The sequence below is a fragment of the Bicyclus anynana genome, chromosome 13, assembly GCF_947172395.1.
Source record: "Bicyclus anynana chromosome 13, ilBicAnyn1.1, whole genome shotgun sequence".
Lineage (NCBI taxonomy): Eukaryota > Metazoa > Arthropoda > Insecta > Lepidoptera > Nymphalidae > Bicyclus > Bicyclus anynana.
The window spans coordinates 16483062-16508075 of record NC_069095.1 but is presented as its reverse complement, the minus strand read 5'-3'; the positions used below and the strand labels follow the sequence as shown (position 1 = coordinate 16508075).

At 34.8% G+C, this 25014-nt stretch overlaps 3 protein-coding genes across 8 annotated transcripts; 1 reads left to right on the top strand and 2 right to left on the bottom strand.

Moving 5' to 3' along the window:
• Positions 1-1004: 1004 nt before the first annotated feature.
• On the bottom strand, positions 1005-4850 carry LOC112058113 (methionine synthase reductase). Its single transcript, XM_024098803.2, has 5 exons — positions 4612-4850; positions 4330-4476; positions 2956-3192; positions 1883-2581; positions 1005-1264 (listed from the first exon to the last, which is right to left on the bottom strand). Exons 1-5 carry the CDS (start codon positions 4726-4728, stop codon positions 1055-1057), a joined length of 1410 nt encoding a protein of 469 aa, XP_023954571.2. The 5' UTR covers positions 4729-4850; the 3' UTR covers positions 1005-1054.
• A 992-nt stretch (positions 4851-5842) lies between these two features.
• On the bottom strand, positions 5843-8628 carry LOC112058112 (uncharacterized). The gene is made up of 10 exons (XM_024098801.2): positions 8224-8628; positions 7876-7918; positions 7750-7775; positions 7650-7670; positions 7368-7526; positions 6916-7096; positions 6496-6746; positions 6253-6411; positions 6047-6164; positions 5843-5963 (listed from the first exon to the last, which is right to left on the bottom strand). The coding sequence occupies exons 1-10, from the start codon at positions 8278-8280 to the stop codon at positions 5953-5955; spliced, it is 1026 nt and encodes a 341-aa protein (XP_023954569.2). The 5' UTR covers positions 8281-8628; the 3' UTR covers positions 5843-5952.
• Positions 8629-8872: 244 nt separating this feature from the next.
• Positions 8873-24894, top strand: LOC112058069 (zinc finger protein 271). 6 transcript variants are annotated; one of them, XM_024098739.2, is made up of 9 exons: positions 8873-9287; positions 9612-9786; positions 10555-10647; positions 11745-11888; positions 12428-12928; positions 13816-13886; positions 14627-14682; positions 16437-17465; positions 21678-24865. In XM_024098739.2, the coding sequence occupies exons 1-9, from the start codon at positions 9214-9216 to the stop codon at positions 22523-22525; spliced, it is 2991 nt and encodes a 996-aa protein (XP_023954507.2). In that variant the 5' UTR covers positions 8873-9213; the 3' UTR covers positions 22526-24865. The 6 variants fall into 6 exon arrangements, with proteins under 6 accessions (XP_023954507.2, XP_023954509.2, XP_052741015.1 ...); XM_052885055.1 differs by lacking the exon at positions 21678-24865 and adding an exon at positions 19026-20329 and having other exon boundaries at positions 8881-9287; XM_052885056.1 differs by lacking the exon at positions 21678-24865 and adding an exon at positions 19026-20329 and having other exon boundaries at positions 8881-9287; positions 14627-14683; positions 16456-17465.
• The last annotated feature ends 120 nt before the right edge of the window (positions 24895-25014 follow it).

Sequence of the window (25014 nt, the reverse complement as noted above, 5' to 3'; positions counted from 1 at the left end):
TCATCATTGTATGTTATTCATTAATTAAATAAATAAAACTACTAAACTAAAATAACAATAAAATATACTGTAAACAACAATAAAGTAGACACAGACAACAAAACAAAATTGCGACCACCGCTAAGCCAGTTCCAGTAACCAGTATATTCTGTGGTTTAGACCACCAGGTACCAGTCAGAAAAGTATGTGGAACTTTAGAGCACTTTTGAAACTGTCAGTAAGTAGTAATTCTACGACCAAATGGAAATCTATATATACAGGAAGAAAATTTTTTTAGTGCGGATATTTTTATATTTTGTACATAAACAAAATTTAATGATCACGTATTTTTTCTTTTTTTTTTAACTCAAAAATAACAAAATTATCGTTAGCTAAAGTTATTTACTTTTGAACAGAATTTTAGGGTCACCCTATTGTGCGTTTATTTTATTTTCGTTTGATACCTAAAGAACGTCACCAGATCACTTTTAAGCTGAATATATCTTGTTTAGTAATAATATGTACATTATTTTGTTATTTTAGAGACATAAATTAAAAAAAAAATTACATAAAATGTATCGAACTGTTTGTAGATTTATATTCTATTAATGATACAGAACCACGAAAAAAAATATCCGCACTAAAGACCGAATCACCCTGTATAAAAGAAAGTCGTGTTAGTTACTCCACTTATAACTCAAGAACGGCTGAACCGATTTAGCTGAAAATTGGCAGGGAGGTAGTTTAGAGCCAGGAGAAGGACATAGGATACTTTTTATAATAAAAAAAATTAAAGTTGGGGTTTTCCTTCCTGACGCACTCCAGAACGCACGAACCGATTTCCACGGTTTTGCATTCGTTGAAAAGGTCTCGGGCTCCGTGAGGTTTATAGCAAAGAAAATTCAGGAAAATTTAACGTAGGGTAGGGGCAGGGTAAGGGTAGGGTAGAGGTAGTTGAAACTTTACATAGAGTTTCACGCGGACGAAGTCGCGGGCGTCCGCTAGTTCTCAATAAAAATAAACGCTTTAATAAATAAATAAATTTATTATTTACATAATTATCTAGGTGTCAATATTAATTCCATATATCATTTATATACTTTTTCTCTTTTATCATATTGGCTACGAAGTCGTGAGCGCTTGCCTCGTCGCCATGCGTAGCTATACATTCCTCTATCGCCTCTCTGACCGATTCCGCCATTTTCTTGATATCTCCGCAAACATAGACACGAGCTCCTTGCATTAATAATTTTGCAACTTCTTCACCATTTAGTTTAATGGCATCCTAAAATAGAATATTAAAAGAGATTATTATTCAGTGATGAAACCTGCATACCAGGGAATTTTCCTGATTCTCTGCGTGCGTGGTGAACTATAGGCCCAACCCCTCTCATTCGGAGAGGAGACTTGAGCTCAGCAGTGAGCCGAATATGGGTTGATAATGATGGTACCACACTACCAGCAAAGACGTACCGCCAAGCGATTTAGCGTTCCGGTACGATGTCGTGTAGAAACGGAAAAGGGTGTGGATTTCATGCTCCTCCTAACAAGTTAGCCCGCTTCATTCTTAGATTGCATCATCACTTACCATCAGGTGAAATTGTAGTAGAAGAGAGATATTAGGGTACCTAATTAATTAACCTTAGGTAGTCTGTCTAGCTAAAAGGTAACAGGCAAATTGGCAAGCCATTTTTGCTTGCATATGTCACTGAAAGCAGACATCCTAAAATTTCTTCTCACCTTGAATGGAATTAATTTTTAAAAAACAACTTTGTTTAACTGCCTTTACAGCTTGTGAGGTCTAACCCTTTTGAACCCATTAAACTAAAAAAAAAATATGCATAAACATTTTGAATGGTGGTTCTTTAAGTATAGTTGGTTAAAAAATTACAAAGTGACTAACCTGCACATAACAATTTTCAGTGTTGCCATATCTCGAAAATGATGTACACAATTTGTTTAGAACACCATTTGAAATAAAATTATTCAATTCTTCTTCATATATAAAATCTAGATTTGGGTTTCTACAGCCAAAAAACAACCAAGTTCTACCCAAATTGGCTTCTGGATTATTTGCCTTTACATTTTGTCTTTCTTCAAGAAACCCTATAAAAGGCGCAATTCCAGTTCCTGGTCCTATTAAAATTATTGGTGTTCCTATATCATCTGGTAAATAAAAATTATTTGTGTTCTTTCTTATATAAATAGGAATTTTGATTTTCTTATCATTTATATCAATATTTTTCATTTTTTCTTCTATACTGTTTCCATAATGTTCCGTAATAATGTCTTCTAACCATCCAGTGGTTAAGCCTTTTCTATTATTACCAATACAGATAACAGAGAAACAGATTTTGATAATTCTTTCATTATTACTATTAGCTATAGAATATGGCCTTGGTAAAAGTCTTGGTAAATATTCCAATAATAATTCCACAGGTGGTTTACAAGATTGGAATATTTTAAAAATGTCCAACAAACATATATGTTTTTCAAGTATTTGTGTTGTGTAAGCTACAGAACCTTCTTTGCTGCTAAAATATTCAAGGATCCTTTTTTCATTTGCTTCTTTTGTATATCTTGATAGTGCTAAAAGAAAAAGCTGTAAAATTCAGAGTACCTTCAAAGTGATGTTCTTTTTTAAAACAATAATTTAAAAAAAATCATTTAAATTAAAAAAAATTAACCAATATTTTTGTCAAACACTCCATCTGTATGGGATTTATTGTAGTGACGTCACAAAACAGTTGAAATATAGACTGTCATGGCTGACAAGCGTTCTGGCTCATATTGTAGAAAACATATTTAAAAACTAAAATTTTCATGTAATGTAATCAAATCAAAATCATTTTTCAAAAAAATGTTTTTTTTTAGTCTAGTAGGACGATAATGAACTATTTAAGACCATTTAAAAACAAGTGTCAACTAGCCTATTGTAACATTACAAAGATTAATTTTACATAGATTATTTCATACCTTTTTCAAAATGCCTCTCAAATCAACGCAATAAGTAAGTACATGTCTCAAAGTGGATTCGATGGGCACATGTGGTGGTATTCTGGTGCCTTTCTGTGATGTATCAGTGAGTATGGTATATTTGCGACCTGCTTCATGTTCTATGTGCAAATGTTTAAGAACACTGTCCACTTCAGACTGAAGATTTTGTGGAATTATGCCAATTGTATCACCAGGCCTGAAGTTTAAATCACTGTCCTGAAAATAGTAAATCATTCAATGTAAATGATTATGTATCAGTGAATGATGAGCAAGTGTGAATGATTAGCAATTCATTTACCAATAAAAATAGCAATGCTATTTAAATTACAATTAGTGATAAATTTATACAAAAACATTCAGTTGCACCATCAATAATTATTAATATATGTATTTGTTGTACCATTATACACGGCCATTATTTTGACGCCTCTGTGGCGCATTGGTAAGCTCGGTGGATTTAATGACGAAGGTGCGGGTTCGATCCCCGGCCAATTGAGGTTTTCTTAATTGGTCCAGGTCTAGCTGGTGGGAGGCTTCGGCCGTGGCTAGTTACCACCCTACCGACAAAGACGTACCGCCAAGCAATTTCGCGTTCCAGTATGATGTCGTGTAGAAACCAAAAGGAGTGTGGATATTCATCCTCCTCCTAACAAGTTAGCCCGCTTCCATCTTAGATTACATCATCACTTACCATCAGGTGAGATTGTAGCCAAGGGCTAACTTGTAAAGAATAAAAAAATTATAAATAAAATTTGAGGAACTTTAGAAGCTCTTGGAAAAAAATAATGTAAATAAAACATGAGTCATATTAATAAGTAGCAAGTAGCCAACAGCTTAAAATGCAGAAGCTATGAGGCTGGTGAACTATACATTTTGACTCAGTCAACAACAGTTAGCAGGGTGTACTGCTGTATCAGCTGCATCAATGACTACAGGGACCCTGTAAGTGTAATCAACAATCTCTTAATCTGGTCCCGAGAAAAAAGCTACAGAGATTTTTGGGATGTATTCTATTGGCCCTCCAACTATTTTTATACATGGCCCCTCCAAGGCAAGCTACCTCACTGGTCCTGTAACTCCTGTAGTCACAATAGGTAGGTGTAGTATATGTAAACAGACTAGGATATAAGTACATGCTTCGGATAGGAGAGGGGCAGTTGCACTTGGGTGCAACAGTGGCACATACTAAGAAGATACAGTGTTCAACCAAGTGGAAGTGATTAACCGAGTGATCAACTGATCAACACTGTTTGAGCAAACATTACAGTCTAATCATAATATTACATTAATCACTCCACACCCCATAATATTATGTCTATTTTTGTTACTATTGTTTTAACTAATGCTTCATACCTTGACATCAAGTGATAATTCATAGACAGCTTTGCAGCCCTCGTCTACTGCTGTCAACCGTCTCCAACTGTGAATTGGTGCTTGAAACACTTCACTGGCGGCAAATGGTAACTGTGGCTCCTGCCCTTTGTAAACTGTATGAATTTCCTAAAACAAAAATCTCATAGTGTAGTGTTTGAATACTTATAAACACAGTGCGACATAGCTTCAACTAACGTGTTACGCATTATTGCAAACAGTAACAATAACAACTACCATCAGGGAATAATGAAAAATACTTACATCAGCAGAATCTGTAAAGTTAATTTTAAGCGCCTTCTCTTTTAGTGTTGGTAAATGTAGCACTTCAGATTCGTTTAGACATTCAAACAGATCTTGAAAATGAGGACTTACAACCATTTTTAATATTTATCCAACTAAATTTATATACACAAAAATAAATTCAAAAATTAAAATATTCTAATTTATAACCTCACTTTTTCATCTCTTCTGTCACCGTCAGTGTCAGACGCTCAGACACTGACAGTGACGTTTAGTAGTTTTTTTTTTCTTTTTCTATGGGGAAAAGGCAAAGGTATTACATGCTAGTGTCATTTGATTTGGTTGATTACGTTGACAGTGACATCACAGACAATGTACCTCATCAGCCTCAGTACGGCCTCGCATACCAAATTATAGTACCACAAACCTAGATGACCATTTAAGACTTGTAAGACGTCTATATTATGATATTTGTATTTATTTAATTTATTTAATACTCTTTATTTGTACACCACAAAAATAAAATAAAACAAGCAAAACAGAAACACAAGAAAAAGTAGAATACAAAAGGCGGCCTTATTATATGTAATAAAACTGTAACAGGTCAAATTCTGTACATTAAAGATATTTTCAAAGTTTTAGTTGGAGGGCATTCTACAATCGATACTGAAACCAAAAATATTTTTGTATTTTTGATTTTTTGTCTGTCTGTCTGTCTGTCCGTATTAAATATTAACGGGGCATCATGCTGAAACTACTGACTGAATTTTAACTACTGAACTGACGAAGTCGCGGGCGTCCGCTAGTTCTGTAATATATTTGTAAAAATCATTACTTTAATAACTAGGTAGCGGACTCTTGTAATTTATTTAAACAAACTTCGCATTATTCCCTTTATAGTAAAATCGATTTAGGACACATAGGTTGGGTTTAATAGAGATCCGTCCGATCCGGAAGCAGCAAAAAGGCTTTTCAGTAGGTACTCGACTCTTTTAAGTCAAAACTTGAAATTGTTTTGAGATAAATTCGAAGTAAAAAAGAATTTAAACTGATGTTGTCGTATTACATAACTTTATTTTCTTCTTTCATTAGTAGATCGATACTTTCATTATAAAAAACAGGATATCATTTAATAAAACCTATTCACGATATCTAATGTTGGGTGTACATTAGATATCGTGAATAGGTTACACACAACTACTTATAATCCTATATGCTTTTTATGTATAAATTAAATTAAAAAAACACACTATTTTAATTTGAAATTTTATTAGTTTAATTTCAATTATTTTATATGTACATTAATATTTTACTAGTTTAATTTTTTTTTAAATATACCTACTAACAAGTAGTACTGAGCATTTAATCACCCACTGAAACAATACACAACCACACAATTAGCTTATTATTTTGTAAAAAAACAATCCAATATTTAGTTGTACACAAATAAACTCACATTCCATCGGCACTCCCCCATCGCCAGTATACCCGACAACACACTCGGGGCACACAGTAGTATCGCAAGGGTTTTCGGTTTCAGTCGGGAAAGCTGGACTTAATTCAGCTGGCGGTGGCTATAAATTGAAATAAAAACGGTGACTATAATAACTTTAATTGGATTTTCTTTTTGTCTTGTAAACAAAATAGATAATGGAAATTTACCTCAAGCCGGTACAAGTATGACAATTTACACGGATCCCAAGTGGTGCAAAGAGTTGCATTGTGCATTATGTCCTTTCTAGGTTCGTCACCAAAATAATCAAAACTAATAACGATATTGTTGTCTATTGCACATTGCTCCAAGAAGTCGCTAACTGATAACTAAGAAAATTTTCATATTTTAATACAATTACATTATGTATTCAGTACAAGAACTTCCTGTACAGCAAATAATTTCACAACTACCTTTGTTTTATTACCGCAATCCAATGTACCATTTTGAAAATAATTATTCTCACGCTCCCCATTCCCAAGACAGAACATCCAACCTTCATGGAACGAATACTCTATAGGTGCAACTTCTGCTTCAATGCAAGGATCCACTGGTACTGGCCTTGAATTGTGACCGAACGTACATTTTCGTTCGTGCATATTTGCTTGCACACGATAAGCATCAAGATCTGGTTCTGAACCTTCTGGGCATTCGAAATAATTTCCTGGAATTTAATATTTGAAATTGGTAAATGTAAAATATTGAAATTAATTCAATCTATTGATTATCTTAGTTTGAACTGATCTCTTTATTTTACTGACTGACTACATCAAGAATCTGCACATTATCATCCTATGGTTTATGATAAAATGAGATATAGTTTTAAAAATTACCGTTCTGTATAATGTAAGTCGTTTTATGATGAGTGGTTATAACAGTCCTTACGGTGAGTCCATTTCCACCACTCTTGATATTTTCCATTAAAACTTCTTGCGCCGCGCGTTGTTCTCTCGACCATTTTGCTGCTTCTTCAGCTAATATCTGCCTACTTATTTTACCTTCTGATTGCGTTGACTACAAAAATAAGCATAATGAATCGATTATATGTACAATTCTTTAACTGCACAACAAGTTGTATCAAGAGTACAAAAAAGTAGTACTCGTAATAGATGTTTAACAGTTACAAAACAGAATAACTGTTTACTGCTGCAACTTACTACTACTTAGCTACTTACTAAGAGTCAGTATCGATATCGATACTGACTAAGAGTCAGTATACATATCTGCTTATTTAAAATAACAGTTAAATATATAAAAGATTTAAAAAATCAAACGCTTAGCTTGCCTGTGGAGGACTTTCCATGATTACGTGAGGTCTGCCAAGTGTATGCTGCCAAATAAGCTGAGCGGCTACTTTATGCTTGGTGCTGTGATGTAATGGTTGAATTTGAAGGATTCCATACCAGGCGAGTTCCCTGTATACACTATCAGGGAGATATCCAGTCTGAAATTACATTTAAATACCAAAAACTTTTGTGTGAAAATATTTATAAAAAATATCACAATTTAATCATTACAAAATTTAAAAAAATCATTTGAAATTCGAATTCCATCTATCCATACTCACCGGCATAAAATCCATATGCCACTGAAAATAAAAAAGATATATATTAAATTGTTTGCATTATAAAATACCTGTGCAGTTTTTTTTAGAATATAAAAGTTACCTCTTCTTCAGGCTGGTCCATAGTATCTAAAGAGATTTTATTTTTTAGAAATATTTACCAATATTTTAATTAAAATTATTGGTGAATTAGGATATGCGACACCACAATTTATTAATTCGTACATACCCGACTCATCAAGTTTTTCTTCAGCGCCCTTCACTATCCGTACCTAAAAAGTTTTAATAAAAATATATTTGAAAATTATTTTAACAGAATAAGAAAAAAGTCACTAAGCTGAAGTGGCAATGGGTGGGGAACATAGTTCGAAGAGCCGATGGACGTTGGGGTCCCAAGGTGCTTGAATGGTGACCCCACAATAGGTGGACTGACGACATCAAGCAACCAGGGATTCGCTGGATGCTGGCGGCGCAGGATCGTGATGTTTGGAAGTCCATACCAAAGGCCTATGTCCTGCAGTTGACGTCCATCGGCTGATGGGATGATAATGGTGATAAAAAAAGTCCAAACACAAACCTGTATAGTTAATAAGATCAAAAATATACTAAGTATTATTTTGATACACATGTGCATGTCTACGAAAGCTTCTTACTTACTAATACTGAAAATATTATTATAACGAACAGTTTTATGACTCAATTTGGTGTTTCTTATCGAACCGAGTTAACCTATTTTTAATTGGATTGTTGTTAACAATTATCAAATAAATAAAAAAACACATAAAAATAAACAACCGTAAATATGCAAACTTAACCCTTAACAAAGATAAGAAAAACGAAGATATTTTTTTCATAACTTTATACATATAATTCTGGTAAGGTATCGGTAATCGGTATTTTTGTGCGTTACCTAAGGGTTTAAAATACTAATTTAATCTACGAAATCTTAGACTGCGCGCAGCCCGCCAGTCATTTTCCCAGTTTTTATAAAATCAAGGCATCGGAAAAATCTCGACTAAAATACTAAATCCTCTAGCTATTTTTATAAAGAAGACAATTTTTGTCGACGGTAGTTGGTTTCAATATGTATTGAAATTATTTCATATTTGTAAATTAGTATTATTTTAGTACTCGACTAAAATACTTAAGTAGTCTGTACGGCCCATTACAGATATACTCGTGATCACAGCTCGTGATCACTCATCACTGATCTGTGACCAGTGACCACAGACGACAAATGAGGTTTGTGACCAAAATAAAAATAATGGTGGATCCATTTGAGGTTATGAAATTAAGAGTTATATTTTCCAATAAAAAGTGAATTACCCTGGGTTGTGTTTTAAGTTTTATTAATATTATAGAATCGGTGTAATGAGTTCGTGAGTCAGTGATTACGAAGTAAATCTCGTACTAAATATATTAAACCTGCGGAAGTAGAACAAAAACGGAATACCAATAGAACCACTATGTCTTGATATTGATAATCGATTTCGATTGTAGTTTTTTAAAGTCCAGTTTGTTATTTGCTTATAATTTTATTGCCCTAACGCAAAGTAAAACACCGAAAATGCAGTGCTGCGTGCCCTTCTGTGAGAACACATATACCACTGAATCTAAAGCTACGGGAATTACTTTCCATGAGTGAGTAGAATTGTTAAATTGGTGAATTTTGATCATGGCCGCCATTTTCTCGAAAAGTAGATAAGAAATGAAACAGATTTCGATAACTTTATTTTAAGAGACCCCCCACCCACCCCAACCAACTAATAGCTGATGCTTGCAACTACACCACACACCACGCCGATTGTAGATCTGGCGTCCGAAAAACTTCTTTTACAATCCTCCCTCAAGTAGGGTTGCCAGGTTGTCGAAATTAAAAGCCGAACAGTCCAAGTCCATTTACCCAAATGTCAGTTAGCCTGAAATAAAATATTTAATACTTGTTTACATACAGCATCTTTGCAGATTACCCGAGCAAGAACATCTCCGGGATGCTTGGCACAGTGCCCTCGGCACACAAGATCATCTCCTGCCTGACCCGGCAGTGGTCTGCTCGCAGCATTTCGTAGATGATGACTTTGATAAAACAAACAGTTCTGTAAGGCAAATTAACAGTAATGCTGTTCCTTCAACATTGCAGGTTAGTTATTATAACATAAATTATGTATTTATGATTGTTGTGAAAGTTGTTGTTATCATTAATGTTATAATAAACTTCGGGACACATCTATTGGCCCACCTTAGAGTTTAGGTTTCGATGGCCCCTACCAAAATATGACCAAACTAAACTGAAAATGCAAGGTGGTCCAATAGATGTGTCCAGAAGTTTATAATACATTAATTTGGTGTTAAGATAATGTTAACATTACATTATGTATTCACAAGTAATATCATCATTACAATATGTATACATGATACAATGTTCTGTGGTTAGTCTTCCTAAATAAATAAATAAGTACCAATCAAGTACTCTGCTATACTAACACTATTTGCTGATGGCACAAAATTATTTTATTGATAGTGTAAACAGCAAGTTTAGAGGCTGTGATCTCGAACTAAGATACTAAGAAGCTTCCTCTAATCTGCTTAAAACATTTGTACAATTAGACTCACTAGGCTTCTTCTTCCTTCAGGGCTGTGTCCACACTTGGCCATGTGATTGGCTATTTTTTTTATATTATATAATGTATCTATTATTCTTTACAAGTTAGCCCTTGACTACAATCTCACATTATAAGTGATGATGCAATCTAAGAGGAAAGCGGGCTAACTTGTTAAGAGGATGATAAAAATCCACACCATTTTTGGTTGTGAGTAGCTGTATTCTTTTATCAGATGGTAGTTTTGTATACAAACACTTGTTTAAGCACTTAGTTAAAAGAATATTATAAATAAAACTTATTTGCAGATGTGCATGATATGCTTGGATACCAACAGTAAACTGTTTTTAATGAATAAATACAAGTTGCAGGAGGCATATGAACAGCTTACTGGGAAGCCTGTGAGTTGACTGTTTATTGTGCTACTATTTATTTATAATTAATCATTATGGACATATCCAGTTACACCAATTATGTTACATAGACCTTCTGCTTCAGGTTTTTTACTTAAAAGAAAGTCCCTGTTATTCATAAACCAATTTAAATTTTAAACATAAAAATTATGATAATAATAATAAAAATATGATTGGAATAGAAGCAAAAAAAACATTCGAAGAATTTTCATTTTCAAAAATAAGTAGTAAAAATTTTGCAGGCTTTGAAGTAACATACATTTTTTTTTATTCTTTACAAGTTAGCCCTTGACTACAATCTCACCTGTGGTAAGTGATGATGCAGTCTTAAGATAGAAGCGGGCTAACTTGTTAGGAGGTTGAAAAACCACACCTCTTTCGGTTTCTACACGGCATCGTACCGAAACGCTAAATCGTTTGGCGGTACGTCTTTGTCGGCAGGGTAGTAACTAGCCACGGCCGAAGCCTGCCACCAGCCAGACCTGGACAAATTAAGAAAATCTCAATCTGCCCAGCCGGGGATCGAACCCAGTACCTCCATTTTGTAAATCCATCACGCATACCACTGCGCCACGGAGTCCGACAAAACAAAAAAATACATGCACACATACACACTCAGAATATAACCAGTGGTGTTCATAGATCCAAAAATGCATTGCCTACCCTAAGGATGTCTTGAGGATGTCGGTATTCACCTGTATTGGAGTAGCAATAATTTGTATGTCTAATACCAACCCCTTAAGCGCTTTAATCCGAAAACCTTAAATTTTACAAAAAAACTGCAGACAGTTTTTGTAGACAATTTTATGAGGAACAATTTTAATAATGACCTCTATTGACCTCCGAGCAATAGGTCACGAAATATTTGACCTTTTGACCTTTGTAACTTTTTTCGCCAGCACAATAATGATATCGATTTTTTACATCTTTATAATAACACTGTAATTAAGGTGTATACAAAAATTCAGCTGACTAGGAATTTTTCCCTAGATAAAACCTAAAATTACTGGAAGACAATAAATTCCTTATATCTATCTCCTTTTTTTTACATGCCTGTAATAAATTTTTTTTTTAATTCTGTGCAGTTGTTAAAGCTGTGTCGTCGAGGAAACCTGAAGCTGACAGTTTGTGTGATGTGTGCACAGAAATTAAACAACTTCACTACATTTAGGGACTTGAGCTTGAGAACTTATTCAATGATGACAGACTTAGTTGAACAACATAATTTGGTGAGTATGTACTACTATTTCATAGTTTCATATATTTCAAATGATATACAGTAAAAGCTTTATAAATAATTTAAAAAATCTAATTTATGACAATATTCAGTAGTTATTTATTCAGGCTTAAGCAATATTTTAATGAAATTAGTATTTTTTTGTTCTTTGGTAGTCAAAAAGCTCCTTCAATTCAGACTGGTATTCAGCATTGGCATTAGCAATATGCCTCTTAATAAAAGTTTGCCATAGACAGATCCATAAAGAAATCTCTACAATTACAACAAGCATTTGTCATTCTTAAGCCTTCAGTTACAATCTATTCACAATTTCAACAATATTTGCAATTAAAAAGTTTCAATTTGCAGATTTTACGTAACTTTCGGCAGTCAGATCCATAAATAAAGAATTCTTTAGCTGCAAATAGATTAAAAGGGTTGCAAGTTTTTAATCTGCTAATTGTGAAAACGCAAATGAAGGAAACGTGAATAAGGAGCTTGTACTGTTCTTACTTCATTAGGTGAAACATTAAAACATTGGCCTTGTTTCAGATTACAAAGCAACATGAAGAATTGATGATCCACACAACAAAAGACCTGAAGTGTAATTATACAGTGAAAAATTTCAGAGCTAACCATTGTGACTTGTACATAGATCACACTAATCAAGAGAAAACAGCAGAGGAATCTATATTGGGAGACGTTACAGTTTTGATAAAAAATGAAAATATTTCTCACAGTGAAGAAAAGCAGATGGAAGCAGAGGAATTTGTATTGGGAGATGTTGCAACTGTTGTGATGAAGAAAGAAAATGTAAATGAATACTTGGAGTCAGCTCAAGATTGTGACTCAGACAATTCTAACAATGACTTATATGATGATGGATACTCTGACATAAAGATAAAGTTGGAGTCTGAGGCTATAAATGAAGCTAATAGGAAAGCAGCAGAATGTGTGTCTATAAAAAGTGAAAGTATCTTCGAGTGTTCATTCTGTTCTAAGGGTTTTGTGGAAGAAAATGAATACAATGAACATTTATGCATGCATGTCCAGGTGAGACCATACACTTTTCCATTGAGGTATATGATTTTCTATCACACTCAATAATTGGACGGCCTCTGTGGCACAGTGGTATGCGCAGTGGATTTACAAGACGGAGGTCCTGGGTTCGATCCCCGGTTGGGCAGATTGAGATTTTCTTAAATTGTCCCGGTCTGGCTGGTGGAAGGCTTCGGCCGTGACTAGTTACCACCCTACCGGCAAAGACGTACCGCCAAGCGATTTGGCGTTCCGGTACGATGCCGTGTAGAAACCGAAAGGGGTTTGGATTTTCATCCTCCTCCTAACAAGTTATCCCGCTTCCATCTTAGATTGCATCATCACTTACCATCAGGTGAGATTGTAGTCAAGGGCTAACTTGTAAAGAATAAAAAAAAAAAATATCAAATACTCAATCGTATTTTACAATTTTTTATATAAACCTGTGACGTCATCTGCGTGAATTTCAGTTTTTCACAAATTCCTCAGGATTTTGATATTTACAAATTGTAAGACGCATAGTTTCCGAGATATCGCGAAACAAGTGTTTTCACCCCTTTTTTCAAGATGGCGGCCCGGGGACAAGGGGTGGTGACCACCCCACAAACTGGAGGATAAGCTTCTATTGACCCCCACACATGTCCTAAAAATAAAATTGTGTCCGATTGCAAAACTCATGTAACATTTCAACAGACTAGCTAAAAATATATGTCTGTTCATCTTATTATGTCAATAGATTTTTGATTGCTTTTCACCTAATTTTTATTATAAACGTCCAAAAAATATTTTCTTTTATGTATTAAATTTGTTAATATTGACTTAATTTTCCCAAATGTCTCATATAATATAGTCCATTTTTGTTCCGTGAACAGAAATGTTGTGAATGAGATTTATTTTGACAGAATGCTGCAAGTACATCACAAGTCTGCGATCCTCATGCAGGCTGCAGCCGTGACACGATGAAGAAGACCAAGTAAGTATACAACTGCTAGTTTTTTACCATCACCATATATACTCAGAGGCGCAATTATCCACCCACTTTAATATAATAATATAGACTTTCTCTGTTTCAGACTCTTGAACCAACAGTGACCGTGACTGCGCAGCGACTATCGGATCAGGTGCGATTGTTCCGATAGTTGTTTCAGTAAATGGTCTTATAGCGAAAAGCTTCGACCAACACCTTAAGAAGCTTTCGCTTAACTGTTGGATCAAGAGTCGGATACAAAAGGCAGTGATTCTTGAGACGGCGCGTATTGTGAGGAGGTTCCTTTCTCTGGAGCCCTGACCACCGGTTGCTTGGACACTCAAATGTCCCGCAGCGGGAGGGTGAATTTTTTTTTATAAATTTTTAATAATGTTTTGTATTTTATACTTATATTGTTAAAAATTTAAAAAAAAGAAGTAATAAATAAATGAGAGTATAGAAATAAAAATAAAGCCTTTTATTTCCTATAAACCTTAACCTAATTACAACAGGGCCAACCCACCAAGCTAGCGGTAGGGAAGCGGGCTAACTTGTTAGGAGGATGAAAGTCTGCACCCCTTTCGATTTCTACACGACATCGTACCGGAACGCTAAATCGTTTGGTGCTACATCTTTGCCTGTAGGGTGGTAACTAGCAATTAAAAAAATCTCAGTCGACCCAGCCGGGTATCGAACCCGGGACGGTAGAGTTCGCTAGCAAACTCTAATGCTGCTTTGTTTCACAGGAAAAGAAATCTGAGGCTGAATGTACCGCGCTCATCGGCAGTTCCTGTGGCTATAAGTAAGTGACAAGTCAATCATCATGATTCTATCTTTACTAGCGGACGCCCGCGACTTCGTTCGCTCTTAGACCTCCTTAATCCGGCCCTATCGCAAAATCCGTTCTTAGTGGATAAATACTGACCATAAACTACCTCCCTGACAAATGAGATGGTCCATTTTAGGCCAATAAAATTTAAAAAATACAAGGATTTTATTACAATCTAAATAAGTGAATATATAAAACTAAATAAAAAGAAATAAATAAAATTAAAACCCAAGTTTTTGAGTTATATCAAGATGGCGCGCTTAAAGGAACTATGACATGACAATTGACAGCAAACGTTGTAGTGTATATGTGTATATTCGAGTGGGGTATCAAACAGTGGAGTGCACAAGGTTTTGAACTAGGGTATGCACTATAAGTAAATATTGGAAAATTCCTTGTCCAGCTATGTACTATGGTCCTACATAGGTTTGTATTGAGTCCTTAGGTAGGCAGTGTATTTTTGCATCTATAAAGTGAACGATGCTGGTATCAAATGAAAGGATTAGTTTTGCGTATTACGAAATTAGCTGTTTGGGGAAAGAAAGTGTTGGTATGAGGAAAGGGATGAATTTAATAAATTCAGCGAACATACACAAGTCGAATGGGGTATCTAAAGAAACCCACTAAGTTAATATTTTTTTAAGTACTATGAATCATTTAATATTATCAAAACTTGTGAAACTCAAAAAAACTGATTTTGGTTAAAAAAGGTGTACAATTTATATTGTCTCGCTTACAGTGTAATAAGTCAACTTGTCTGTGGTGCATCTTTACCTCCGCGTTTGTTTATAATCATAATGTGAGGAGATTATATCTGGTTTTTTAACCCCCATCGCAAAAAGAAGGGTTATAAGTTATATGTTTGACGTGTCTGTTCGTATCTATCTATCTGTGACACCATAGGTCCCGAACGGATGAAGCGATTTCTACTTAATTTTAAAGGTGACTTATGTGCAAGTGTTCTTAGACATGTTTGATGAAAATCGGTTAAGCCGTTTAAAAGTTGTGGGGGGTGAAATTGGGGAAGAACAATGAAATGTCTGCAGATATACTTGGAGTCTCAAATGAATGCACACTGAAAGAGAATATTGATTACTTGATCCAGAGTGTAATTAATAATTTCATGATCTTCGGGGGTTTTTCAAAATTTTCAATTTTATTGCCTGTCACGTATGCGTAGTTACCACATTCAAATCAAATCGAGTTATTGTATTTCAAGTTTACAAGCACTTTTGAAACCTCAAGATCATTAGTGGCTCTGCTGTGAGTTCAAAAGGCAGATTTTGCTAAAATGAGCGGGCAAGAAACCGAACAATTACTTTTTTAAATTATTTACAATATTAACTTGTTAATATTTATTATTAACTCTACTTGTTTAAATTGCCTCCTATAATTTTACGAGAAATTTCTCGAGTTTTTTGTGTGTAGTGGACTTCACTATTTTCTATTTATTACTGTGAATGTTTTAATACTTAATAGCGCTCTCATATGATTGGTTGTCGTGGCGTGATATAGAATATAGCATTGATTCGATAAATTTACTTTCCAACACAAAAAATATTTTTCAATTCGAACCAGTAGTTACTTTAAATAGTGCTTTGTGCTATGCTGTGTGATTTTATTCTGCCATATATGTAATCATTATAATTAATAAAGTTAAATTGCGGGAGTGATGTTCACGTACACAAAAAGTAGGAGTAAATTACAAGAAAAATGTTTTGTTTTAGACTCTCAACTGTCCGCAAGACTTGTGACAAACAACGCAGTGCAAGCAACTGAAGCAGCAGGAGCGATCCAGAAAACCGAGCAAACCCTTGCAACTAACATAGATCTGGACGACCAATCATGTCAGAGCGCCATTAAAACATTCACAGAAATGACAAAAATTGAAAATAGTGAATTCCAGTTATATATTCACAACAAACCCAAGAAAATTCTACTAGAAAATGCACAAATGAGAAACGACACTGGTGTAAAGGTTTATTCTTGTGAGACTTGCAATTACAGAACTTCACACAAAAATAATTTACAGAAGCATATCAGAACTCACTCCGGCGAAAAGCCTTATTCTTGTGAAATATGCAATTTCAAAACTTCACGAAAAAATAATTTACTTATGCATATCAAAACCCACTCTGATGAAAAGCCGTATTCTTGTGAGATATGCAATTATAAATCAGCACTAAAAAAAAACTTTTTAAGACACATGACTATCCACACTGCCGAAAAGCCGTATTCTTGTGAGATATGCAACTACAGAACTTCTCACAAAAATAATTTGATGAAGCATATCAGAACCCATTCTGGTGAAAAGCCTTATTCTTGTGAGATATGCAAATTTAAAACTTCACAAAAAAATAATTTACTGACGCATATCAGAACCCACTCTGGCGAAAAGCCTTATTCTTGTGAGATATGTAATTATAAAGCTGCACTAAAAAGAAATTTATTGAGACACATGGCTACCCATACTGATGAAAAGCCTTATTCTTGTGAGATATGCAATTATAAAAGTTCACTAAAAAGTTCTTTAGTAAGGCATATGAAAACACACCCTGGTGAAAAACCTTATTCTTGTGAGATATGCGAATATCAAACTACAAAACAAAGTGATTTACGAAAGCATATGAGAACCCACACTGATGCGATTCCATCATCATCATCAGCCTGCTCTAACGGCCCACAGCAGGTCCAACCCACCCTCCTTATAGGAGAGGGGATATGGAGTTTAGACCCACCACGCTGTACCAATGCAGGTTGGTGGGAAACTTTAATATAAATTTTAAAATTCTAGTTTCGCCAGCCATCGTCAATCCACACAACCTTGTAATAATGATAGCATTGTTTCAGTGCGTATAATTTATAAGTAAGCTGAATTTTAAGGTAATTAATTTAGACCTAAAATTGAAAAAAAGTAATGTGGTGTACGAAAAAATTGATTAATTAGCATCTTTTGATTCGCTAATTCTACCGCTGAGTATATCATAAAATAGTAATCTTACACTATTTATTATTATTATTATGTTTACGCGAAAAATGTAGTCAGTACTTTAGATGTAAACAATAAATAAATGTTCGAATTATTTATAGAGTTTTCAATACCAAGAATTGCAACACAAACAAACTTTTTAACATTTTTATTTGTCTGTCCAGTCTAATCTCTGAAGTGGTTAAACCGATTTTAATGGGACTTATGGAAGATATGAGGTTAATGAGCAATAAATAGGTTAAAGAAGCATTACAACACGCTTTGGCTGACATAATCGCCTTTCCGGCAGATATCTATACTAATATTATAAAGCTGAAGAGTTTGGTTGTTTGTTTGATTGAACGCGCTAATCTCAGGAACTACTGGTCCGGATTTGAAAAATACTTTCAGTGATAGATAGTCCATTTATCGAGGAAGGCTATATAATATCCCCGTATTCCTACGGGAACAGGAACCACGCGGGCGAAACCGCGCAGCGACAGCTAGTTACACATGAAATTGGAGATTAGTATGATTAAAAACTGGTATTTTTAAAATTAGCTTATCAAAGTTCCGGCCCAAATTATCTATATACAACTTTGCTATTTTGATGGCAGTTTATTTTTCCCTTTATTGTAAACTAGCAGACGCCCGCGACTTCGTCCGCGTGGAATTAAGTTTTTCAAAAATCCCGCGGGAACTATGGATTTTTCCGGGATGAACGTAGCCTATGTGTTAATCCAGAGTAAAATCTATTTACATTTTAAATTTCAAAATTGACAAAATCGGACCAGTAGTTCCTGAAATTTACGGCTAAGCATAAGCATTTCCTTGCGGGACGATTTCTGTTAGTTCGCTTTACTCCAAGCCACGCAAAAAAACTTCGCTCCAAAAAGACAATTACAGTATTGGTTATTTTATGTTAGAAAATACAGCTTTGTGATGTGTTTTTGTTTGCCCCCTATGTGGTACGGTATAATTAACAATATCGGAAAAATCCCGCTTTATTAGTGAAACTTTCTGAAGTGACGTTCACGCACACAAATAGTTGGAGTAAATTATAAGAATAATTATTGGATAGAAGCAGGCGTTACTTAGCGGAAGTTCATCATGAATAGATAAAAAATTATTTATTTTGATCATCCGCGAAACGCCGACGAACCCATGCAAAATCTTTACAATTGCACGTTGTAGAGTCAACATCTCCTGAGGATGCTCCGGTTTCGGGGTGATAAATACGTAGAGAGTATTGACCTGGGTGACGCTGTCGCATGGGTTCGTTGGCTTTTCGCGGATGATAGCAAAATAAATAAATTTTTATCTATAAAAGAATAATGTTTTGTTTTAGACGCTCCACTATCCGCAAGACTTGCGACAAACAACGAAGTGCAGGCAACTATAGAAACAGATGCGATCCAGAAAACCGAAGAAATCTTTGAAATTGAAATTAGAGACCCGGACAACCAATTATCTCTTAAAACATTAACAGACAACAAATGTAAAAATTTGGAAGTTCAATTACATGATATTCACAAGAAACCCAAGGAAGCTCTACTAGATTCACGCAATCCACGGGTGAAACCCAATACAGTCGAAAAGCCTTTTTCTTGTGATATATGCAATTATAAATGTTCACAAAGATGCAATTTACTACAACATATGAGAATCCACTCAGGTGAAAAGCCTTATTCTTGTGAGACATGCAATTATAAATGTTCACAGAAAAGTACTTTACTAAACCATATCAAAACTCACACTGGTGAAAAGCCTTATTCTTGTGAGAAATGCAATTATAAATGTGCACGAAAAAATAATTTACTGACGCATATCAGAACCCACTCTGGCGAAAAGCCTTATTCTTGTGAGATATGCAATTTTAAAACTTCACAAAAAAATAATTTACTGACACATATGAAAACCCACTCTGACGAAAAGCCTTATTCTTGTGAAATATGTAATTATAAAGCTTCACTAAAAAAAAATTTATTAAGACACATGGTTACCCATACTGGTGAAAAGCCCTATTCTTGTAAGATATGCCATTATAAAAGTTCACAAGAAAGTTCTTTAGTAAGGCATATGAAAATCCACCCTGGTGAAAAGCCTTATTCTTGTGAGATATGCGAATATCAAAGTACAAAACAAAGTGATTTACGAAAGCATATGAGAACCCACACTGTTGCGATGCCATCATCATTATCGACCTATTCTAATGGCCCACAGCAGGTCCAACCCACCCTCCTTATAGGAGAAGGGATATGCAGTTTAGACCCACCCCGCTGTACCAATGCGGGTTGGTGGGAAACTTTACTCTAAAAACTTGTTTCGCCAGCCATCAGTACAAGTATAGCCACACAAGCTTGTAAAAATGACAGCATTGTTTTTGTGTTTCCTTAATTTTGTCTCTGAGTATATTATTTCATAATGATGGATCACGTGAATAAAGTGACCTAAAGTAATTAGTGATTAAGTTATTGGACATTATCTTAATATAATAAAAATAAATAATAATAAGTTTAGGTTAAAGTTAAATTACTAATTTAGTCACATAAGTAAGTTGACTAGATCGTAATTTTATGAAGAAACAATTTGGTACTTTACAACAGAAAAGAAAACTCTATATGTAAACAATAAATAAACTTTCAAATTATTTATAGAGCTTTCACTACCAAGAAGTGCAACACAAACAATCCTTTTATTTGTCTATCTCTGGCATGCTGAACTGATTTTAATGGTACTTTCACTAGAAGATAGAGAATGTTATTGCACAATAAATAGGTTATTTTTATTTGGAAAAGTCCCAGGTTTCCTGCGGGATTTCACACGTCTGCGTCTTATTCTGTTTTGCACAAATCCCACAAAGTCGCGGACATCCGCTAGTTTTATAAACATTAAAATTCTATGCAAAAAATACACACGTATCTTGGAACCATAGGTCATCACTGGCAACACGCACTGTTCGAAGACTTTTAGGGGATTTGTGTTAGCGCAAATATTTTTATTTCGACGTGTGACTCTCACCCATCCGAAATCGCCTCACGGGTCTTGATTTTTGTATGACCTGCGCGAAGAATCATCTTATTTCGGAGACGTCATAAAGATTGCAATTTGCATCCGACTATACTAGTAGTCATCATTATCAACCCATATTCGGCTGACTGCTGAGCTCGAGTCTCCTCTCAGAATGAGAGGGGTTAGGGCAATATTCCACCACGCTGGCCCAATGCGGATTGGCAGACTTCACACACGCAGATTATTAAGAAAATTCTCTGGTATGCAGGCTTCCTCACGATGTTTTTCCTTCACCGTTTGAGACACGTGATATTTAATTTCTTTAAATGCACACAACTGAAAAGTTGGAGGTGCTTGCCCCATACTGGATTCGAACCCACACCCTCTGCTCACGGCTCTACTCGTAGTAAGCGTTCCTATTAAAATGCGTATGAACGTATAGGCCTCAAATGAATCTCGGCGCATCGGTGTGTGCTTGTACGAGTATATTGTTAGCCTTTAATAGTGAAAATGAGAGTCACATTCATGGACACAAATTACAAGAATAATATTTTGCGTCACCCTCCCGAAATCGCCTTACGGGTCTTGATTTATATATGACTTGCGCAAAGAGTGACCCGCACCTTATTTCCGAGTCTTAAAGATTTGTTTCTGTAAGCTATATAGCATCTATTATGATGAGTGTGCGCGTGTAGGCCTCAAATGAGTCTCTCGGCGGCTCGACGTGTGCTTGTACGAGTTTTGCTTTCATTTCGTGACGATTTCTGTTAGTTCACTTCAGTGTAAACTGCGTGAAGAACCTTCGTTAAAAAAAATTGTGTTTTACAATGTTAGAAAATAATAATTTTATTGTGGATAACCTGGTTTTATTCTTAGTAATCATTATTATTACAATCTCCGGAAAAGTCACCATTATTATTGAAAATGAGAGTGACGTTTAAGGGCATAAATAGTAGGAGTAAATTACAAGAATAATGTTTTGTTTTAGACGCTCCACTGTCCGCAAGACTTGTGGCAAACAACGAAGTGCAAGCAACTGAAGAATCAGGAGAGACCCAGAAAACCGAACAAACCCTTGAAACTAAAATCACAGAAATCGACATCCAATCATTTCATAAAACATTCACAGATATCAATAGATTAAAAAATTGTAAAATCCCATTACAGGATATTTACAAGAAACTCAAGAAAGGTCTACTAGATCCACGGAATGCACGGGTGAGAACCCATACTGGTGAAAAGCCTTATTCTTGTGATATATGCAGTTATAAAAGTTCACAAAAATGTAACTTAGTACAACATATGAGAACCCACTCCGGTGAAAAGCCATACTCTTGTGAGACATGCAATTACAAATGTTCACAACGAAGTTCTTTACTATACCATATCAAAACCCACTCTAGTGAAAAGCCCTATTCTTGTGATAGATGCAATTATAAATCTGCACGAAAATATACTTTGTTAAGACACATGACAACCCACACTGGTGAAAAGCCTTATTCTTGTGAGATATGCAATTATAAGTGTGCACGAAAAGGTCATTTATTACAACATATGAAAACCCATTCTGGTGATAAGCCTTATTCTTGTGAGAGATGCGATTATAGAAGTTCACAAAAAAGTAATTTACTACAGCATATAAAAACCCATTCTGGTGATAAGCCTTATTCTTGTGAGATATGCACTTATAAAAGTTCACTAAAAAGTTCTCTAGTAAAGCATATGAGGACCCACTCTGGTGAAAAGCCTTATTCTTGTAAGATATGTAATCATAAAAGTTCACAACAAAGTTCTTTAACGCAGCATATGAGAACCCATTTTCGTACAAAGACTTAGTCTAAGAGATATGTTAATATAGAAATTCATAAAATTTGATTAATATTTTAAGATAATGGTGATAATAATTAGTCAAAAAAAAAATTTACGTGGGTTCTAAACACGCCTTGGTCCGAGAAGAGCCCACAACAAACTTGGCCAGGTTTTTCCTTTTTTAGTTTCACCATCACCATTTATCAATAATAGGTGTATTCATCATATCAATAGGTGTATAAGTAGCCAGACATGTAATACATTTCATTTCCAAGCTTTTTGTTATTTATATATTCAAATTTGCGTTTAATAAAAATTTTGAACTTACTGAGTGACTAAAATAAATATAAATATATTCAGATAATACACACATCACTATCTAGACCAAAGTAAGCGTAGCCTGTATCATAGGTAAATAAATAAATGCTTATTTAATGTATACATACACCCAGACACTTGAAAACACACTTGCTCACCACACAAATATTTTCCAGTTGTGGGAATCGAACCCATGACCGTGGATGCAGAAAGCAAGTCGCAGGATTTAAACTTTAGGGTATTGCTTAAACAATAAATGCAGGGTCCACCACTGCGCCACGCGGCGTTAAAGTTAACTAAGATAATATCTACCTATTAAATATTTATTGAAAGCAAAGAATGTCAAGGGAAATTTTTTTCAACTTGGGATAGATGTACTGAATTGATTACCAATAAACATCAATGCCAATAAATGCCCCGGCATTTATTATATATTTATACACACAAACTTTCGCCTTTATAATATAAGTAGGGCAAGTTAGCCCTTGACTACAATCTCACCTGATGGTAAGTGATGATGCAATCTAAGATGGAAGCGGGCTAACTAGTTAGGAGGAGGATGAAAATCCACACACCTTCTACACGACATCGTAACAGATCACTTGGCGGTAGTACGCCGGTAGGAAAGTAACGAGCCACGGCCGAAGCCTCGCACCAGCCAAAATCGTCGACGCTGCGATGTCGCAACGCACTAATGGAGCAAAGCCTTAGTACTTATATCGATTTCTTTTTTGTCACTAACATATTCGCGTGATCAATATCAACGCTATGTTCGTAGAAGCGACTGCTTATGAACGCACGTGCGTTTTTGATTTAATTTTAAACGCATAATTAGGTAATTAAGTAATGATTCAAGTTGAAGAACGAATCACATGGAAGACAGCCTACAATAGTGGATAACGCTGAATTGAAGAAGGATAATGGAAGCCGATCCAATTACAATATCACACACCTACTTTTAATATTGACTCGTACACATCAAATTATTAATTTTATGCGTATGACTAAAGAAAATTATGAAAAACGGGACATGATATCCAGTACTGACGGATTAAAGTGCTCTCCGAGGCACTGAGGTGTCGCACCACCAACGTTCCCCACTCTTTTTACTGGAAATTTTTAGAAGTAAGAAAAACTCAGCATCTCTCTGGTCCATCTCGGATCACTGAGTTATCCTAAAAATTACTTTCAAAGAGGATATTTTCGTTAAAACAGGTAAAATTATCTACATAATCCATCCATACTTCCATACTAATATTATAAATACGGAAGTAAGTACGTTTGGCTAACTTCTGAACCGATTTGGATGAAATTTGGTACAGAAATAAATATGGAGCAGAACATAGGCTGTTAACCTTCATCTCAGACGAATATTTGATAAATAATAATAATAAACCTTTTTATTTCCATTAAATAGATTACTTATAAGTATCATTTAACTACACATTTTAAATAATTAAAAATCTCATGTTATGCCCTGTTTCTTTTTTCATGGATCTCTCGTTTAAAGGCCTTCTCCAACCTTTTCCATTCATCTCTCTCCTTTGATATAGGTTGTATAGAGTACTTTAGTATTTTAGTTGAGTACGAAGAATTTTTGGATTTACCGCCCAAAAATCGTTTGTACTCAACTAAAAATTGTCAGTGAGCGGCTTTGACTATTTAGACTATGGACCTGTTTCGCACCCAAATTCACCAACAAAAAAGTCTGTCGTTTTTTTAGGGGAACGAGCTTAGACCATTAATAACTGGACGCGGTTCGCACCCAAATTCACCAACAAAAAAGTCTGTCATTTTTTGAGGGGGACGAGGTAAACTCACACATCGAAAACATTTAACACCATTAAGTATATTCTGTGTCCATACACTTACACACAACTATAAATTTGACTCGCAATACACACACGCGTAATTTTTACACACACTAACAAACACATTGTGCACAGTAAAAATATATACAAGCAGTATACTCGGCCGTATTTTTGAAATAAATAGGGCTGGCTGCCTCCAGCATTTTAATAACATTTGACAACTTTGTATTTCCATTTAGTTTTGTGATTGTAAATATACTTTTTTTATGTAAACAAATAAAATATTTTGTAAATTGTAGTAAAATAGGAAGTGATCAATAAAATGCGTGTTGTTTTTTGATTGGTAGATTAAAATACTTTCAAAAGATAGGTTTAAATACTTTCAAA